This window comes from Eleutherodactylus coqui, chromosome 2 (assembly GCF_035609145.1).
Source record: "Eleutherodactylus coqui strain aEleCoq1 chromosome 2, aEleCoq1.hap1, whole genome shotgun sequence".
Taxonomy (NCBI): Eukaryota; Metazoa; Chordata; class Amphibia; order Anura; family Eleutherodactylidae; genus Eleutherodactylus; species Eleutherodactylus coqui.
Window position 1 is genome coordinate 202,254,151 of NC_089838.1, and position 16,628 is coordinate 202,270,778.

General features: G+C 47.5%; 1 protein-coding gene across 1 annotated transcript in view; it reads right to left on the reverse strand.

Annotated features, from left to right (window-relative positions):
• The window catches only part of MAPK8IP2 (mitogen-activated protein kinase 8 interacting protein 2), a 74,243-nt gene that overhangs the window by 42,118 nt on the left and 15,497 nt on the right, over window positions 1–16,628 (reverse strand). Inside the window, exon 2 of the mRNA XM_066592229.1 lies at window positions 3,695–3,800. Within this exon, the coding sequence (XP_066448326.1) occupies window positions 3,695–3,800 (106 nt within the window). The remainder of the gene's footprint in view (window positions 1–3,694; window positions 3,801–16,628) is intronic.

Sequence of the window (16,628 nt, forward strand, 5' to 3'; positions counted from 1 at the left end):
TTTTTACATGTGTGAGAAATCTGTGCGCAAAACCGGGAAATGAGAAAGAACCCATTGAAATCAATGGCTTCTATTCTCTGCATATTGCATGTGTAAACCTTATACATGCAAACACTCATGCAAATACGCCCATGTGAAACTAGCCTTATCCTGTGGATAAGGGACAAAGTTATACCTTGGCACAAACCCTTTAATAAGTCTAAGGCTGAATTCACACGAACGTATATTGGCTCGGTTTTCACGCCCAGCCGATATACGTCGTCTCTCCCTGAAGGGGGGAGGCTGGAAGAGCCAGGAGCAGTGCTCTGAGCTCCCGCCCCCTCTCCGCCTCCTCTCAGCCCCTCTGCACTATTTGCAATAGGGAGAGGCGGAACAGGGGCGGGGCTAATTCTGGGAACTTGGCCCCGCCCCGCCTCCTTTCATTGCAAATAGTGCAGAGGGGCGGGGAGGGGGTGGAGAGGAGGCAGAGAGGGGGCGGGAGCTCAGTTCCTGCTCCTGGCACTTCCCCCTCCCCCCTGCAGATGAGGACGACGTATATCGGCTCAGCGTGAAAACCGAGCCGATATACGTTCGTGTGAATTCAGCCTAAAGGCTGGAGCTTCAGCAGTAGATTTGACTAATCATGTTCATTCTTATTCAGTGAATTTGAGGCCATATAATAAACCAATCAGCTGTCAGAACTTACAGAGGCTTAGTTTTGTATTCCTACGGTGTGTGCACATGGCGGAATCCTACACAGATTTTTCTACACAGATTCCGCCTCTAAAAACCGCAGCAGAAATCCGGGACGTATTTCTGCCTTGTATTTTGCATCAAATCCATTTGCAGATTTAGCCTTGAGCAGAATTTCCAATGTGATTCTACGTGGATGAGCTGCATTAAGTAGTGACATGTCATATCTTAAGGCAGATCCGCACAGAATCATGTTGGAAATTCAGCACTTGGATTTTGCCCATTCATAAGGCTAAATTCACATGTGGATCTGTGGCAAAATTCCTACTGCGGTCTTTGGAGTCGAAACCCGCAATGAGGAAACCAGGTTGTAATCAGCCATGTGCACATACTCTAAGGGACAGGAGGGGTAGACAAGAATTGAACATCCTAAGACTATTCATGAGCAAGCATTTGGAGCAATGAATAAGAAAGTAATTCAGGAGGATTACAGTGGAAGCTATATGACGTAAATCCTCACATAGTGCAAGATATATTCACTCATTATAGCGTGATTTATACAAAAACAAGGAAAAAAAGAATTTCAGTGACTGATGCTCTTTAAACATGTAGCTAGATGACTATTACATGGAAGTACAAGTAATTTGAGGAAATCAGATTAAAATTATGACTGGGAATTTTCTGTCATAATACTCTCAAGTCCTTTAATCACTTCTTGTAATAAGCTGATTATAATAATCTACTCACATAAAAATGTATTCAAGTGACTTAAAGAAAAGAGTCTCAGGATAAGTCATTAATTAAAAAAAGCTATTGGTCAAATAAAGATTGAGAGTGGAGCGAGAACAGCAGCTTCAGACATGTTAAAGGTAGGTGACCTTGACAAACGGTAGTTGTATATAGCCTTGATTCACAATGCGATGCAGACAGAACGCACAGAACATGGTAATGATGAATATTTAGGTGAAGCAGAATTAGGATACATTCATGCATGCAGGATCTATGCTCAGTAAATACACAAGGAGATTCTTCTGACGTATAACACACCCAAAGATTTTCATTAGCCAGATCTATGCCAAGAGAGTGTCCTTTTAGCAAACATTTTACTGGTATATATCTGTACATATGTATCTGAAAGGGTATTGAAGGCCTACTCTAAGGACAGGCCATCAATAGTAGATCGGCAGGGTTTATCTGCTCGGGACCCCACTGATCAGCTGTTTACCAAACCAGTGCACTCATGCATTAAGCTGACTTCTGCAGGAAGCAAACTGCTGTATTCGCACTGCAATAGCCAGTCGTGGTATTACAGGCAAAGTTTCTATTCACTTCAATGCCTGTAATACCAAGCCTGGCCACTGCCATGGGAATGGAGCTGTCTGCTTTGTGCAGAAATCAGCTCTGTGCACAAGTAAACTAGTCTGGCAGACAGCTAATCATTAGGGGTCCTGGGCAGGAGACCTCCGCTGATCAACTATTGATGACCTATCCTGTCAATAGACAATCAATAGTGTACAACTGGACAACCCTTTTAACTGTAGTGAAAAGAATAATCGATTATGCTTTTTAATACACATATATTTTAAAAGAAAGAAAGGTATGCACATGTTCTCTTGGAACAATTGAATCGGTAATGCCTGAACATGGCATTTATAGAAAAAAGGATATAATAGGTCAGCACTTCCCAATAGAAATCTATGGGTGCATGTTAAACCATGGCTGCAACATAGAATAGAAGCAGAAACCAAAGAATGGCAAAGGCACTCATAATACATTTACTATCAGAGGTATACATACTTATAATAAATACTCTAACCACATTAAATAATGCAAGGTTCTTGGTATATAATTTGATCAAATCATGTTGGCCCATCTACCAACGTCCAGGTGACCAAGCTCTCAGATGGGTCCTAATGCTAATACCAGGTGGTATAATCTTAACCTGGGAAAGATGGGTATCTAGTCTACCTCTAAGAATGCTCCTCTCTTGGGACTAAGCCTACAAATAAAAGAAGGAAAGGTAGGATACCATTTATATGGTCCAGTAGGAGGGACAGAAGGTAAAGGAGCAGCGGGCGTGCACGACCAAGTGAAGGCAGCCACAACTCCACAATATTTGTAGGAAAAAGGATAAAATAGGTCAGCACTTCCCAATAAAAATCCATAGGTGCACGTTAAACCATGGCTGCAACATGCAAACATTCTGGAGTTGTGGCTGCCTCCACCTGGTTGTGCATGCCTGTCGCCCATTTACCTTCTGTCCCTCCTACTGGAGTATATGAATGGTATCCTACCTTCCCTGGTTTTATTGGTACGCTTAGTCCCAAGAGAGGAGCATTCTTAGAGGTAGATACCCATCTTTCCCAGGTTAAGAGTAAACCACCTGGTATTAGTGTTAGGACCCATCTAAAAGCTTGGTCACCTGGATGTTGTAGATGGGCTAACATGATTTGATCAAATTATATACCAAGAACCTTGCATTATTTAATGTGGTTAGAGTATTTACTATAGATATTTATACCTCTGATAGTAAATGTATTTTGCGTGCTGTTGCCACTCTTTAGTTTCTGCTTCTATAGACCATTGCATTTAGTAATGTGCGCTCTGTGATGCAATACATAGAAATCACTAGAGGAAGAAATTATTATTATTTTAATATTTTGGAGGAAAGAAATTTACATAATTAGGGCCATGATGGTGCAGCTCACCACATAATGTCTACAACTTAAGCACTTAAAGGGGATGTTTTATGAAAGCCACACCTTTTACAACAACAGCTGGCCCAGCAATCAGCTAATGCCTGATGGAGCGGCTTCAGATCAACGGCTGTTATCAGGGAAAGCCGCAGTGACAACAGCAGTGATAACATGGATAGGCCAAGTAAATCTGTGCACAAACCGCTGTTTATATCAGCTCTCACTTAGCTCACAGAGATGCCCATGATCCCAAATGCTCTAATAGGCTATGTGACAGAGAATAGTTCTCTTATTTCCTATCCAATAGTAACATATTGCTACATTACCTTGTCACAGTGGTCTGAGTCATAGTTCAGTCCGATTCCACAGTCATCTGTAATTTCTGATAAATCTTCATCATCAAATTCCTCCAAACTGATGTCTTGTGATGGCCTAGTTACAAGAAGAGTGATGATAACTCATCAGTATGCTGATCCGTAACAGAAGGAAACTGGCAAGCATGGCAAAAAGAGAGTATATTTGTCATCATGAAAAGTAGGTCCTGCTTCAGTGGAGGGCAGTGCCACATAAAATGTATGAAGCAATTAAACACAATCAATATCTATCTATATCTATTTATCTATATCCATCTATGTATATAAATATATATATGTATATATATCTATGTATGTATCTATATCGGCACACATCCGCAGTACCGGAAAAAGAAGACCCAGTCAGGTAAGCAGGGTCAGCGGCCGTGCGCAGGGTCAGCTTCGACTGTAGGCTCTTGCCTGTGGACATGAGGCCTAACAGTGTGAAGACTATTATTGCTACTGATTAGAGATGAGCGAGCACCAAAATGCTCGGGTGCTCGTTACTCGAGACGAAATTTTCGCGATGCTCGAGGGTTCGTTTCGAGTAACAAACCCCATTGAAGTCAATGGGCGACTCGAGCATTTTTGTATATCGCCGATGCGCGCTAAGGTTTTCATTTGTGAAAATCTGGACAATTCAAGAAAGTGATGGGAACGACACAGCAACGGATAGGGCAGGCGAGGGGCTACATGTTGGGCTGCATCCCAAGTTCCCAGGTCCCACTATTAAGCCACAATAGCGGCAAGAGTGAGCCCCCCCTCCCAACAATTTTTACTTCTGAAAAACCCTCATTAGCAAGGCATACCTTAGCTAAGCACTACACTACCTCCAACAAAGCACAATCACTGCCTGCATGACACTCCGCTGCCACTTCTCCTGGGTTACATGCTGCCCAACCCCCCCGCACGACCCAGTGTCCACAGCGCACACCAAAGTGTCCCTGCGCAGCCTTCAGCTGCCCTCATGGCACACGCTGGCCTCATAGCCACACCACCCTCATGTCTATTTATAAGTGTGTCTGCCATGAGGAGGAACCGCAGGCACACACTGCAGAGGGTTGGCACGGCCAGGCAGCGACCCTCTTTAAAAGGGGCGGGGGCGATAGCCCATAATGCTGTACAGAAGCAATGAGAAATCCAATCCTGTGCCACCTCCATCAGGAGCTGCAAATGTGGCCATAGCAATGGGGAACCCATGTGCCACACACTATTCATTCTGTCAAGGTGTCTGCATGCCCCAGTCAGACCGGGGTTTTTTATAAATAGTCACAGGCAGGTACAACTCCACAATGGGAATTCCATGTGCACCCACAGCATGGGTGGCTCCCTGGAACCCACCGGCTGTACATAAATGTATCCCATTGCAGTGCCCAGCACAGCTGAGGTAACGTCCGATTAAATGCAGGTGGTCTTCGGCCCACACTGCATGCCCCAGTCTGACCGGGGTTTTTAATACATAGACACTGGCAGGTACAAATCCCTAATGTGAAGTCCCTGTGGACACACAGCATGGGTGGCTCCCTGGAACCCACCGGCGGTACATAAATATATCCCATTGCAGTGCCCATCACAGCTGAGGTAACATCAGGTTTAATGCAGGTGGGCTTCGGCCCACACTGCATGCCCCGGTCAGACTGGGGTTCTTTAGAAGTGGACACATGGAGTTACAACTCCGTGTGGACCAACAGCATGGGTGGCTCCCTGGAACCCACCGGCGGTACATAAATCTATCCCATTGCAGTGCCCAGCACAGCTGAGGTAACGTCAGCTTTAATGCAGGTGGGCTAAAAATTACTAGGATTACACTGTAGGCGAGGGCCCAAAAAATTGGTGTACCAACAGTACTAATGTACCTCAGAAAAATTGCCCATGCCCAACCAAGAGGGCAGGTGAATCCCATTAATCGCTTTGGTTAATGTGGCTTAATTTGTAACAAGGCCTGTAGGCAGCCCAGTTAAAATAAAAATTGGTTCAGGTGCAAGTTTCAACGCTTTATTGAATTGAGAATTGAAACGTATAAACATTGTTTACAAAAGTTATATGACTGAGCCTTGTGGGCCTAAGAAAAATTGCCTGTTCGGCGTGATTACGTGAGGTTTCAGGAGGAGGAGGATGAATATAATACACAGATTGATGAAGCTAAAAGGTCCCCGTTTTTGATGGTGATAGAGAACGATGCTTCCATCCGCGGGTGCAGCCTACATATTGTTTAGGTATGACTGCTGTCCGCTGGTGGAGAAGAGAACTCTGGGGAAATCCAGGCTTTGTTCATCTTTATGATTGTAAGCCTGTAGCACTGTCGGTTGACAGGCGGGTACGCTTATCCGTGATGATTCCCCCAGGCGCACTAAACACCCTCTCTGACAAGACGCTAGCCGCAGGACAAGCAAGCACCTCCAGGGCATACAGCGCGAGTTCAGGCCACGTGTCCAGCTTCGACACCCAGTAGTTGTAGGGGGCAGAGGCGTCATGGAGGACGGTCGTGCGATCGGCTACGTACTCCCTCACCATCATTTTACAGTGCTCCCGCCGACTCAGCCTTGACTGGGGAGCGGTGACACAGTCTTGCTGGGGAGCCATAAAGCTGTCAAAGGCCTTGGACAGTGTTCCCCTGCCTGTGCTGTACATGCTGTCTGATCTCCGCGCCTCCCCTGCTACCTGGCCCTCGGAACTGCGCCTTCTGCCACTAGCGCTGTCGGATGGGAATTTTACCATCAGTTTGTCCGCCAGGGTCCTGTGGTATAGCATCACTCTCGAACCCCTTTCCTCTTCGGGTATGAGAGTGGAAAGGTTCTCCTTATACTGTGGGTCGAGCAGTGTGTACACCCAGTAATCCGTAGTGGCCAGAATGCGTGTAACGTGAGGGTCACGAGAAAGGCATCCTAACATGAAGTCAGCCATGTGTGCCAGGGTACCTGTACCCAACACATGGCTGTCCTCACTCGGAAGATCACTTTCGGGATCCTCCTCCTCCTCCTCAGGCCATACACGCTGAAAGGATGATAGGCAAGCAGCATGGGTACCCTCAGCAGTGGGCCAAGCTGTCTCTTCCCCCTCCTCCTCATGCTCCTCCCCCTCCTCAACGCACTGAGATATAGACATGAGGGTGCTCTGACTATCCAGCGACATACTGTCTTCCCCCGCCTCCGTTTCCGAGCGCAAAGCATCTGCCTTTATGCTTTGCAGGGAACTTCTCAAGAGGCATAGCAGAGGAATAGTGACGCTAATGATTGTAGCATCGCCGCTCACCATCTGGGCAGACTCCTCAAAGTTTCCAAGGACCTGGCAGATGTCTGCCAACCAGGCCCACTCTTCTGTAAAGAATTGAGGAGGCTGACTCCCACTACGCCGCCCATGTTGGAGTTGGTATTCCACTATAGCTCTACGCTGTTCATAGAGCCTGGCCAACATGTGGAGCGTAAAGTTCCACCGTGTGGGCACGTCGCACAGCAGTCGGTGCACTGGCAGATTAAACCGATGTTGCAGGGTGCGCAGGGTGGCAGCGTCCGTCTTGGACTTGCGGAAATGTGCGCTGAGCCGGCGCACCTTTCCGAGCAGGTCTGACAAGCGTGGGTAGCTTTTCAGAAAGCGCTGAACCACCAAATTAAAGACGTGGGCCAGGCATGGCATGTGCGTGAGGCTGCCGAGCCACCACCAGGTTAGTTTGGAGTTTGGAGGCTCAGCGGCGAAAGCCAGCGGTCGGTCTGCTCTGTCAGACCCTGCAGCAGTTCGTGGGCCGTGTGCCTCTTCTCTTCTAAGCTGAGTAGTTTCAGCATGGCCTGCTGACGCTTGCCCACCGCTGTGCTGCCACACCGCGCGACACCGACTGCTGGCGACGTGCTGCTGCTGACACATCTTGATTGCGAGACAGAGGTTGCGTAGGAGGAGGAGGAGGGTGGTTTAGTGGAGGAAGCATACACCGCCGCAGATACCAGCACCGAGCTGGGGCCCGCAATTCTGGGGGTGGGTAGAACGTGAGCGGTCCCAGGCTCTGACTTGGTCCCAGCCTCCACTAAATTCACCCAATGTGCCATCAGGGAGATGTAGTGGCCCTGCCCGCCTGTGCTTGTCCACGTGTCCGTTGTTAAGTGGACCTTGCCAGTAACCGCGTTGGTGAGGGCGCGTACAATGTTGCGGGAGACATGGTCATGCAGGGCTGGGACAGCACATCGGGAAAAGTAGTGGCGACTGGGAACCGAGTAGCGCGGGGCCGCCGCCGCCATCATGTTTTTGAAAGCCTCCGTTTCCACAAGCCTATACGGCAGCATCTCCAGGCTGATCAATTTGGCTATGTGCACGTTTAACGCTTGAGCGTGCAGGTGCGTGGCTGCGTACTTGCGCTTGCGCTCAAACACTTGCGCTAGCGACGGCTGGACGGTGCGCTGAGAGACATTGGTGGATGGGGCCGAGGACAGCGGAGGTGAGAGTGTGGGTGCAGGCCGGGAGACAGTTGTGCCTGTGTCCTGAGAGGGGGGTTGGATCTCAGTGGCAGGTTGGGGCACAGGGGGAGAGGCAGTGGTGCAAACCGGAGGTGGTGAACGGCCTTCGTCCCACCTTGTGGGGTGCTTGGCCATCATATGCCTGCGCATGCTGGTGGTGGTGAGGCTGGTGGTGGTGGCTCCACGGCTGATCTTGGCGCGACAAACCTTGCACACCACAGTTCGTCGGTCGTCTGCACTCTCAGTGAAAAACTGCCAGACCTTTGAGCACCTCGGCCCCTGCAGGGTGGCATGGCGCGAGGGGGTGCTTTGGGAAACAGTTGGTGGATTATTTGGTCTGGCCCTGCCTCTACCCCTGGCCACCGCACTGGCTCTACCAACCTGCCCTGCTTGCCTCCCCCTCTGAAGACCTGTCCTCAGTAGGCTTAGCAAACCAGGTGGGGTCAGTCACCTCATCGTCCTGCTGCTCTTCCTCCGAATCCTCTGTGCGCTCCACCCTCGGACTTACTCCAATTACTACTACCTGAGTGATAAACAACTGTGTCTCATCGTCGTCCTCCTCCTCACCCCCTGAAAGCTCTTGAGACAGTTGCCGGAAGTCCCCAGCCTCATCCCCCGGACCCTGGGAACTTTCCAAAGGTTGGGCATCGGTCACGACAAACTCCTCCGGTGGGAGAGGAACCATTGGTGCCCATTCTGGGCAGGGGCCCGAGAACAGTTCCTGGGAGTCTGCCTGCTCCTCAGAATGTGTCATTGTAATGGAGTGAGGAGGCTGGGAGGAAGGAGGAGCCGCAGCCAGAGGATTCAGAGTTGCAGCAGTGGACGGTGCAGAACTCTGGGTGGTCTATAAATTGCTGGATGCACTTTCTGCCATCCACAACAGGACCTGCTCACACTGCTCATTTTCTAATAAAGGTCTACCTCGTGGACCCATTAATTGTGAGATTAATCTGGGGACGCCAGAAACGTGCCTCTCTCCTAATCCCGCAGCAGTCGGCTGCGATACACCTGGATCAGGAGCTCAGCCTGTGCCCACACCCTTACTTGGGCCTCCGCGTCCTCGCCCGCATCCACGTCCTCTAGGCCTACCCCTACCCCTCAGCATGGTGTATTACCAGTAGTGCAGAAACAGAACGCTGTAATTAAATGTGCCGCTTATTGGCCTGTGGTTGGAGGCTGACTTCGCTTACGGAACGCACAGCAGAGCCAGAAAAGAATTTTGCGCAAGCCTGTAGTGAGACGTAGGTGCGTATGACTGAGCTAGTGGAATTCACAGCGCAGAAGAAGCAGTCAAGTGTCCAAAGGCCACTAGTAGGCCTTAAGTATTTTGCTTCTATTTTTTTAAAGGCTGAGCTGAGACAGCAGACAGATACTGTAGGCAGCGTATATATGTATACTGTTTCCCTCTGGACGGGATGACGGCGGTGATGTAGCGGGCAACGCAGAGCCAGGAAACAATTTTGCGCAAGCCTGCTGTAACACTTAGCTGCGTAATAATTAGGACTATTACCCCCAGCAGAGACGCAGTACACTCAAGATGGTCACAGGCAGCCCAAAGATAGTATTTTTCCCAAATTTGTTTGAAAAAGCCCACTGCCTATATAGAGAGTATATCTCTTTCACCTTTCCCACTGTCCCTGCCTCACCACTACTGGCCCTATACTATGTAAAATTACTGCAGACTGTTTCCCTCTGGACGGGATGACGGCAGTGATGTAACGGGCAACGCAGAGCCAGGAAACAATTTTGCGCAAGCCTGCTGTAACACTTAGCTGCGTATTAATTAGGACTACTACCCCCAGCAGAGACGCAGTACACTCAAGATGGTCACAGGCAGCCCAAAGATAGTATTTTTCCCAAATTTGTTTGAAAAAGCCCACTGCCTATATAGACAGTATATCTCTTTCACCTTTCCCACTGTCCCTGCCTCACCACTATTGGCCGTATACTATGTAAAATTACTGCAGACTGTTTCCCTCTGGACGGGATGACGGCGGTGATGTAACGGGCAACGCAGAGCCAGGAAACAATTTTGCGCAAGCCTGCTGTAACACTTAGCTGCGTATTCATTAGGACTACTACCCCCAGCAGAGACGCAGTACACTCAAGACGGTCGCAGGCAGCCCAAAGATAGTATTTTTCCCAAATTTGTTTGAAAAAGCCCACTGCCTATATAGACAGTATATCTCTTTCACCTTTCCCACTGTCCCTGCCTCACCACTACTGGCCCTATACTACGTAAAATTACTGCAGACTGTTTTCCTCTCGACGGGATGACGGCGGTGATGTAACGGGCAACGCAGAGCCAGGAAAGAATTTTGCGCAAGCCTGCTGTAACACTTAGCTGCGTATTAATTAGGACTACTACCCCCAGCAGAGACGCAGTACACTCAAGACGGTCACAGGCAGCCCAAAGATAGTATTTTTCCCAAATTTGTTTGAAAAAGCCCACTGCCTATATAGACAGTATATCTCTTTCACCTTTCCCACTGTCCCTGCCTCACCACTACTGGCCCTATACTATGTAAACTTACTGCAGACTGAGGACGCAATGCTCTGCACGCCCGATATACAAAAAAAAAAAAAAGTGCAACACTGCTCACAGCAGCCTCAACAGTACTGCACACGGTCAGATGTGGCCCTAAGAAGGACCGTTGGGGTTCTTCAAGCCTAAAATAACTCCTAACGCTCTCCCTATAGCAGCAGCAGCATCAGCAGCACTGTCCCTGATCTCTGTCAGAATGCATCTGTGGCGAGCCGCGGGAGGGGCAGATTTAAATACTCGGGTGACACCTGATCTCCCCAGCCTGCAGGGGGGTGGTATAGGGCTGGAACATCACAGGAGGAAGTTGTAATGCCTTCCCTGTCTTTCTATTGGCCAGAAAAGCGCGCTAATGTCTCAGAGATGAAAGTGAAAGTAACTCGAACATCACGTGGTACTCGTCTCGAGTAACGAGCATCTTGAACACCCTAATACTCGAACGAGCATCAAGCTCGGACGAGTACGTTCGCTCATCTCTACTACTAATTTATCACAACAAAAGGATTGCTTTAATAAGTTTTACCAAACTTTTGGCCTGGGCGTTGTTTACTGGTGTGCGACTATTCATCTGGTGGAGGAAAGATGGCAATCCGATGAGCTAACAACCCCAAGTTGTCACACATGGGCCTTTGGATGTGGGCAAAGAAAATGGTGCACAACATTTCTATGGTGTCCTGAAGGCCCGGATGTCCTGTGGTGAGTGAAAAGTGCTGGTTTCCACAGCTAATGTGATAAGTTGTCGCTAAAGAGCCAGGAAGACTGAAAGCTGAAAACTGCATGTAAAAAGTCTGCTGCTGAGATTGCAGAGATTTAAAGGGCCGGCAGCTCTATTGCAGTGTCTGTATATGAGAGACTGACTGTGCTTTGGATGAAAGATAGCTGCTGCTATGAAGGAACTCTTAGGCTGGGTTCACACTGGGCGTATTCCCGCCGGAAATCCCGCGGTTTGGCCGCAGCAAAAACCGCGAGATTTCCGCCGGGAGAACTGCCGCGGAAAAACCCGCGGTGGCTTTGAATCGGCCCGGCCGCTTGCTCTTCCGCTGCGTCCGGCGCTCCCATAGAGGAAAGAGCGGCCGCGGCAGAAATAAAAAAAAAATAGAAATGCTGCATATTCTGAAACACCGCAGCCGCGGTTCCAGCCTGACTTATCGCAGCGGATTGGCCGTCCCATGTGGACGAGATTTCTGAGAAATCTCCTCCACATGGCTGGCTAATCCCAAGATTAGCGGCCGCAGGCGGATTTGCTGCGGCGAGATTCCGCGCGGAGTTTCCGCGGCATATCCGCCCTCTGTGAACCCAGCCTTACAGATGTACCTGGTGCAACAGCAAGTATGGACTGCTAAGCTAGAAGCGGATCATGAGAAAATATAGTTGAGGCTGTGAAGACACAACTGGAGGTATTCTCACCAAAGGACTTTGTTATTAAAGTCCAAGATGTTGTTCTTACTGGACTGCAAGAGGAACGGATGGCTGTTGCTAAGAGTGCCAAGCAACAGCAGCCATCTTTTGTATGTGTGCAAATGAAATTGTGTATAAATGGTGGTCCAGTTGCAAGTGTCGGACTGTTCCAGTTACCAGTGGTAACAAATGATGACAGCAGGTGGCTGGCGTAAATGTGCAAAAAGACATTTATTGGAGGTGCAACAAAACGAGGGATTGTACACGTGAGTGTCCTTTGGCCAGGAGGCAAGTAAAGATGGGGAAGAGGACCTATGAGTTGACCGACTGACAGGTTCCAACAACTAACAAGTTGGACTCCAGCCAGAAGGTTTCAGAAGCGCTACTGTACATACTCTTATTCATCGAGAGAGGACCAGGCACTGGTGAGACTGTTTTGCTTAGCTTTCTAACTAATTATGGAACTGTACAGCATGCCTTGGTCAAGTGTACAAAATTGAACGCCATGTTTGTGTTGGGCAAAGATTTTCCATACTTCTGACAGTTGTGGGAGGGAGAGGATCATGTGTGGCCTTCTACAAAGTCTACAGTACCGTGGTCTAATCGGATGAGGCAGAAAGAAGTCTCTGAGCAGATGGTGGTTGCAGTTCCACTATGTAACAATGTTAACTGTGTCCGAGGTCCAACATCAGTGGGTCCTGAGGAGCTGCAATGCCGTAAGACAAGTCTGAGTGGTGGTGAGGCCATCTCAGGGCCTGGTAACCGGGTTCAGCATGGACTTGCAAAATCTGATGGACTCTATGTTAAAAATTTGTCGCAGGATGTATATGTTGCAAAAGGAGTTGCTAGAAATGACTCAGTACAAAAATTAGATAATGCAAAGTCATGTGAAAGCCATGACCTGTTTTCTTTACAGGATGGTGCAGTGTATAAATTGGCATCTAAGAAAAGTGTTTATAGGGGAAGGGGGGTAGCTCAGATATGCCCCTAGTGGCCAGGTTATCTGGCCACAATGAAAGTGTGCTGCTGTGATGCACACAGTATTACTGAGGTTAACCCAAAGTATGCTGCTGCAATGTGTGCCTTGGGTGAAAGTGTGGTTACTAATAGCAAGCAGATGATTCTTGCACCCACAGAAGATAAGAGCTGTGAGTGTTGGTGAACACTGTGGGCCGGTGATGGAGCAGAATGCTGAGTCGGCTGCAGTAAGTGATGAGGTTCCACAGGAGATGAAAACAACCGCTGCTGACAAATTTTAACCCTGAAGCAGCTGAAGTATGTGAGACATTGTCGCCAGCTGAGCAGACTTGGTATATAGCTGCTGGTATACATGCAGCTGAGCTAAACTGCCTCGTGGAAAAGAGTGTCGGTGTTGAAGACAGCGTTAAGTCAGATGAGAGTGCACACTCTCTCCAATGGTGGTACCTCCAGAACTGTTGCCTGCAGTTGGGGGAGTGATAATTCCTCAAAAGGGTGAAATGAGGGATGATAAAGAAATCTGTAATGTGAAAATTACAAGTGATTAAATTAATGCGATTGCTGGCCAATCAATTAGTGATGTACCAATGCAATTTTGGATGAAACATGTGTCGTTGCTAGTAGGAACAAAAGGTATAATGCATTAAAATGTGACGTAATAAAAATTCGGGGTACTGAAAATGTTAATTTTTACTGCCTAGGCTGTGGTACAGTAAATGCAAGGGATAATGAGTTAAGGCCCTTTTACATGCAACAATTATTGTTCAAAATTCGTCTAAACGGCCAAAAATGAGCAATAATCATAAATGTAAACACGGGCATTGTGCCCTTTTCGTTTGAACAATGGATTTTGGTTTACATAAAATCCATCGCTCAGACGCTGAAAGACTGAACAAATACATTCCATTTGAATGTATTTCGCTCATCTTTCAATAGACTGCAGAATGTTCTCCCCCGCTGTATGTTTATACTAGCAGCGAGGAGAACAATGGAATATGACAGCAGCTGTTTACAGAGCTGGGCATGTGTTTAAACACAGGCTGGGCTCTGCAAACAACTCCTGCAGGTCCTTTAACATGCAAATGAAGATGATCAAGTGTTAATGGACATTAAAGCCATTAACACTTTACGCAAATAGATAGATAAATCTTTTGGACATGTAAAAGATTATCTTGGAATGTAGAAGGACCCTTAAAGAAAGTGAAATTTGCCTTGCAGGGGGGTGGGGCGCAGATAGAAAAACATAAGTCATGTGTCCCCTAGGTTCTGTGGGAGGTACAGATCCACAGGGGGATGGGAAAGAAGTCATTCATATCAATAATGAGACTGTGGATGTAAGCTTCAGAAGGAAGTAGCTAGTGTTTGAGAGGAGCTGGACCGTCAGTGAGGTTAATTGTAGCCTAGGAAAAGAATTAGAGATACAGTGAGAAATAGCTGAAGATACTGTTTCACCACAAGTTATAGGTTGACCAAAAAAATTATGCATCTGAATGCAGAAGTGAATAATGTTGAGCAGCAGCGCATGGATTAGGAAGAGGAGTATGCTCACCTCTAATGTGAAGTTATGAAGGTCTGTGCCGAAATAGAAGCGAAGTGTTGCTCTGTAACAGAAGAGTCTAAGGGCTCTTGCACGCTTGCATTTTTCTTGTGCGTTTTTTTTTCACACAATATTGCTGCGTTTTTTTCACGCGATTGTCAATGGGACTTTAATGTTAAAAACGCAATGCAAGTTGGTGCTTTGCTATTTTTGTGCAATGCATTTTTAACATTAGAAAGTTCCATTGACAATCGCGTGAAAAAAACGCGCAAGAAAAACGCAAGTGTGCGAGAGCCCTGAACCAGAGGATACTGGAAGCAGAAGGCAAGGTAAGAGATCTTGCAGGAGACGTTCTCACTCCTCACGCAGAAGAAGCACCGAGGCAATGTTTGTTGGCAGAAAAGGAATCTGGCAAATTATGTGATCTCACTGACGAAGCTGAGAGTCAAAGATCTACAGCCTAGGAAGAGGCCACTAGACGAAAGGCTGAAGTCTCCCTAAAGCAGAAGGTAGAAGAGAATGAGTACCTCAGATGTCTGGCTGAAGGTGAAGTTGACCTGAGACAGGTTCTGAAAGAGCAAGTGGCTCAGTACAAGCAAAATTATGAAAAAAGAATCTTGTGGTGGAAACAAGCCTCTGAAGATGAGAGGAAAAAGCCAAAATGAGAGACTGGAAGCTTTCCTAAGAGGATAGACGCTGTTGGAGATGAAAGAGGTCTGTAAAGAGAAGGCTGTTACAAGGACTCACCATGAAGGGGAAAACTAAAGTAAAACTCTGTGTGTCTGTTAGAAGTGTTGCTGATGACAAGATTCAGAAACTAGAGAAGTCTAGGTCTTTGTTCAGACAGCAATGAAAGTACTGAAGGTCCAGTTGAAAAGGCAGACATTTGTGACAGGGGAAATGGTCTGTGTAAAGAAGCAGAGTCTCTGTCAAGAAGTCAGAGTGTGGCCATGGTTCTGAAATGCTGACACCTAAAGGTAGCTGAGCCATAAAAGACTGTTGCCCCTAAACTCTGAGGATACAGCAGTGTCTGCAAAGTCCATATGGAAAATGATGAAATATGTTGGTCAGAGATCTAAAGTGAAATATAGAGATGAAGGTGATGGTCTTCTGAAAAGAGCTCAAAGTTGCCGTTCAAATGTCTATGCTGCAAAGTCTGGAAGACTGATTATGTGCTGGAGGTGACAGGGCAATAAGAGGTTGCCATGAAGTATGTGAGAAGCCAAAATCATACAGAAGGTGTTTGTTAGTTGACAAGTGATAAGGTGACCAGCAAAGACTTGACGGATGAGTCTGAGGTGACTTGCAAAGGGCGGCAGTGGAAATCCCTGGGTGAAACATAAGCCTTGAAGTCAAAGAAAAAAGGCAAAAGAGCCTAGAATGTTTCCCCGCGATAGTAGAGGGACAGAGTAGCTGGTGCTCTAGATATGTAAAGGGCCTAAGTCTTCCAGACAATGTAGGTAGAGTCAGCTGTAACATGGGTGCCTTGGTAAAGCTCAGCTACTTGAGTGTTTAGGGTTGTGAATTCCCTAAGGTAGGAGATTTGACCTGGGAGGTGGGTATACGGGAAAAGTTCTACGGCCTTTATGAGAAGGAGGATGATTTGTAGCCATGCACTGTCAGTATTGGCCAGTAGGGGCTTTATGGGCAGGTAGCAAAAACAACCTTTTTCTTGCTAGAGATGTCTCTGCTAATTAATGAGCATACACAGGTGTGGGTATGTCTGCAAGCCGGAAATATCTCTGAGCTGCTAAACTCTGGGTCTATTTGGTCCCTGAGAGAGGTCCCTTTGGAGATCACTGTGGAGAGAGTAAGTGCCGACTGAACAGCCAGAAAGCTGACAGGTGAACAGCCCCTAGATTGGCACCCTGGATGATGTGAAGGACTTTCATGTTATGCGTGATAGGCATTAGGCTTGTATGGTCCACCAATCAGATGGTCCTGAAATCATTCCCATACTGTGTGGGAAAGTTCAAAAACTGAATTTCTGGAAGATTGTAGCACTGAAGA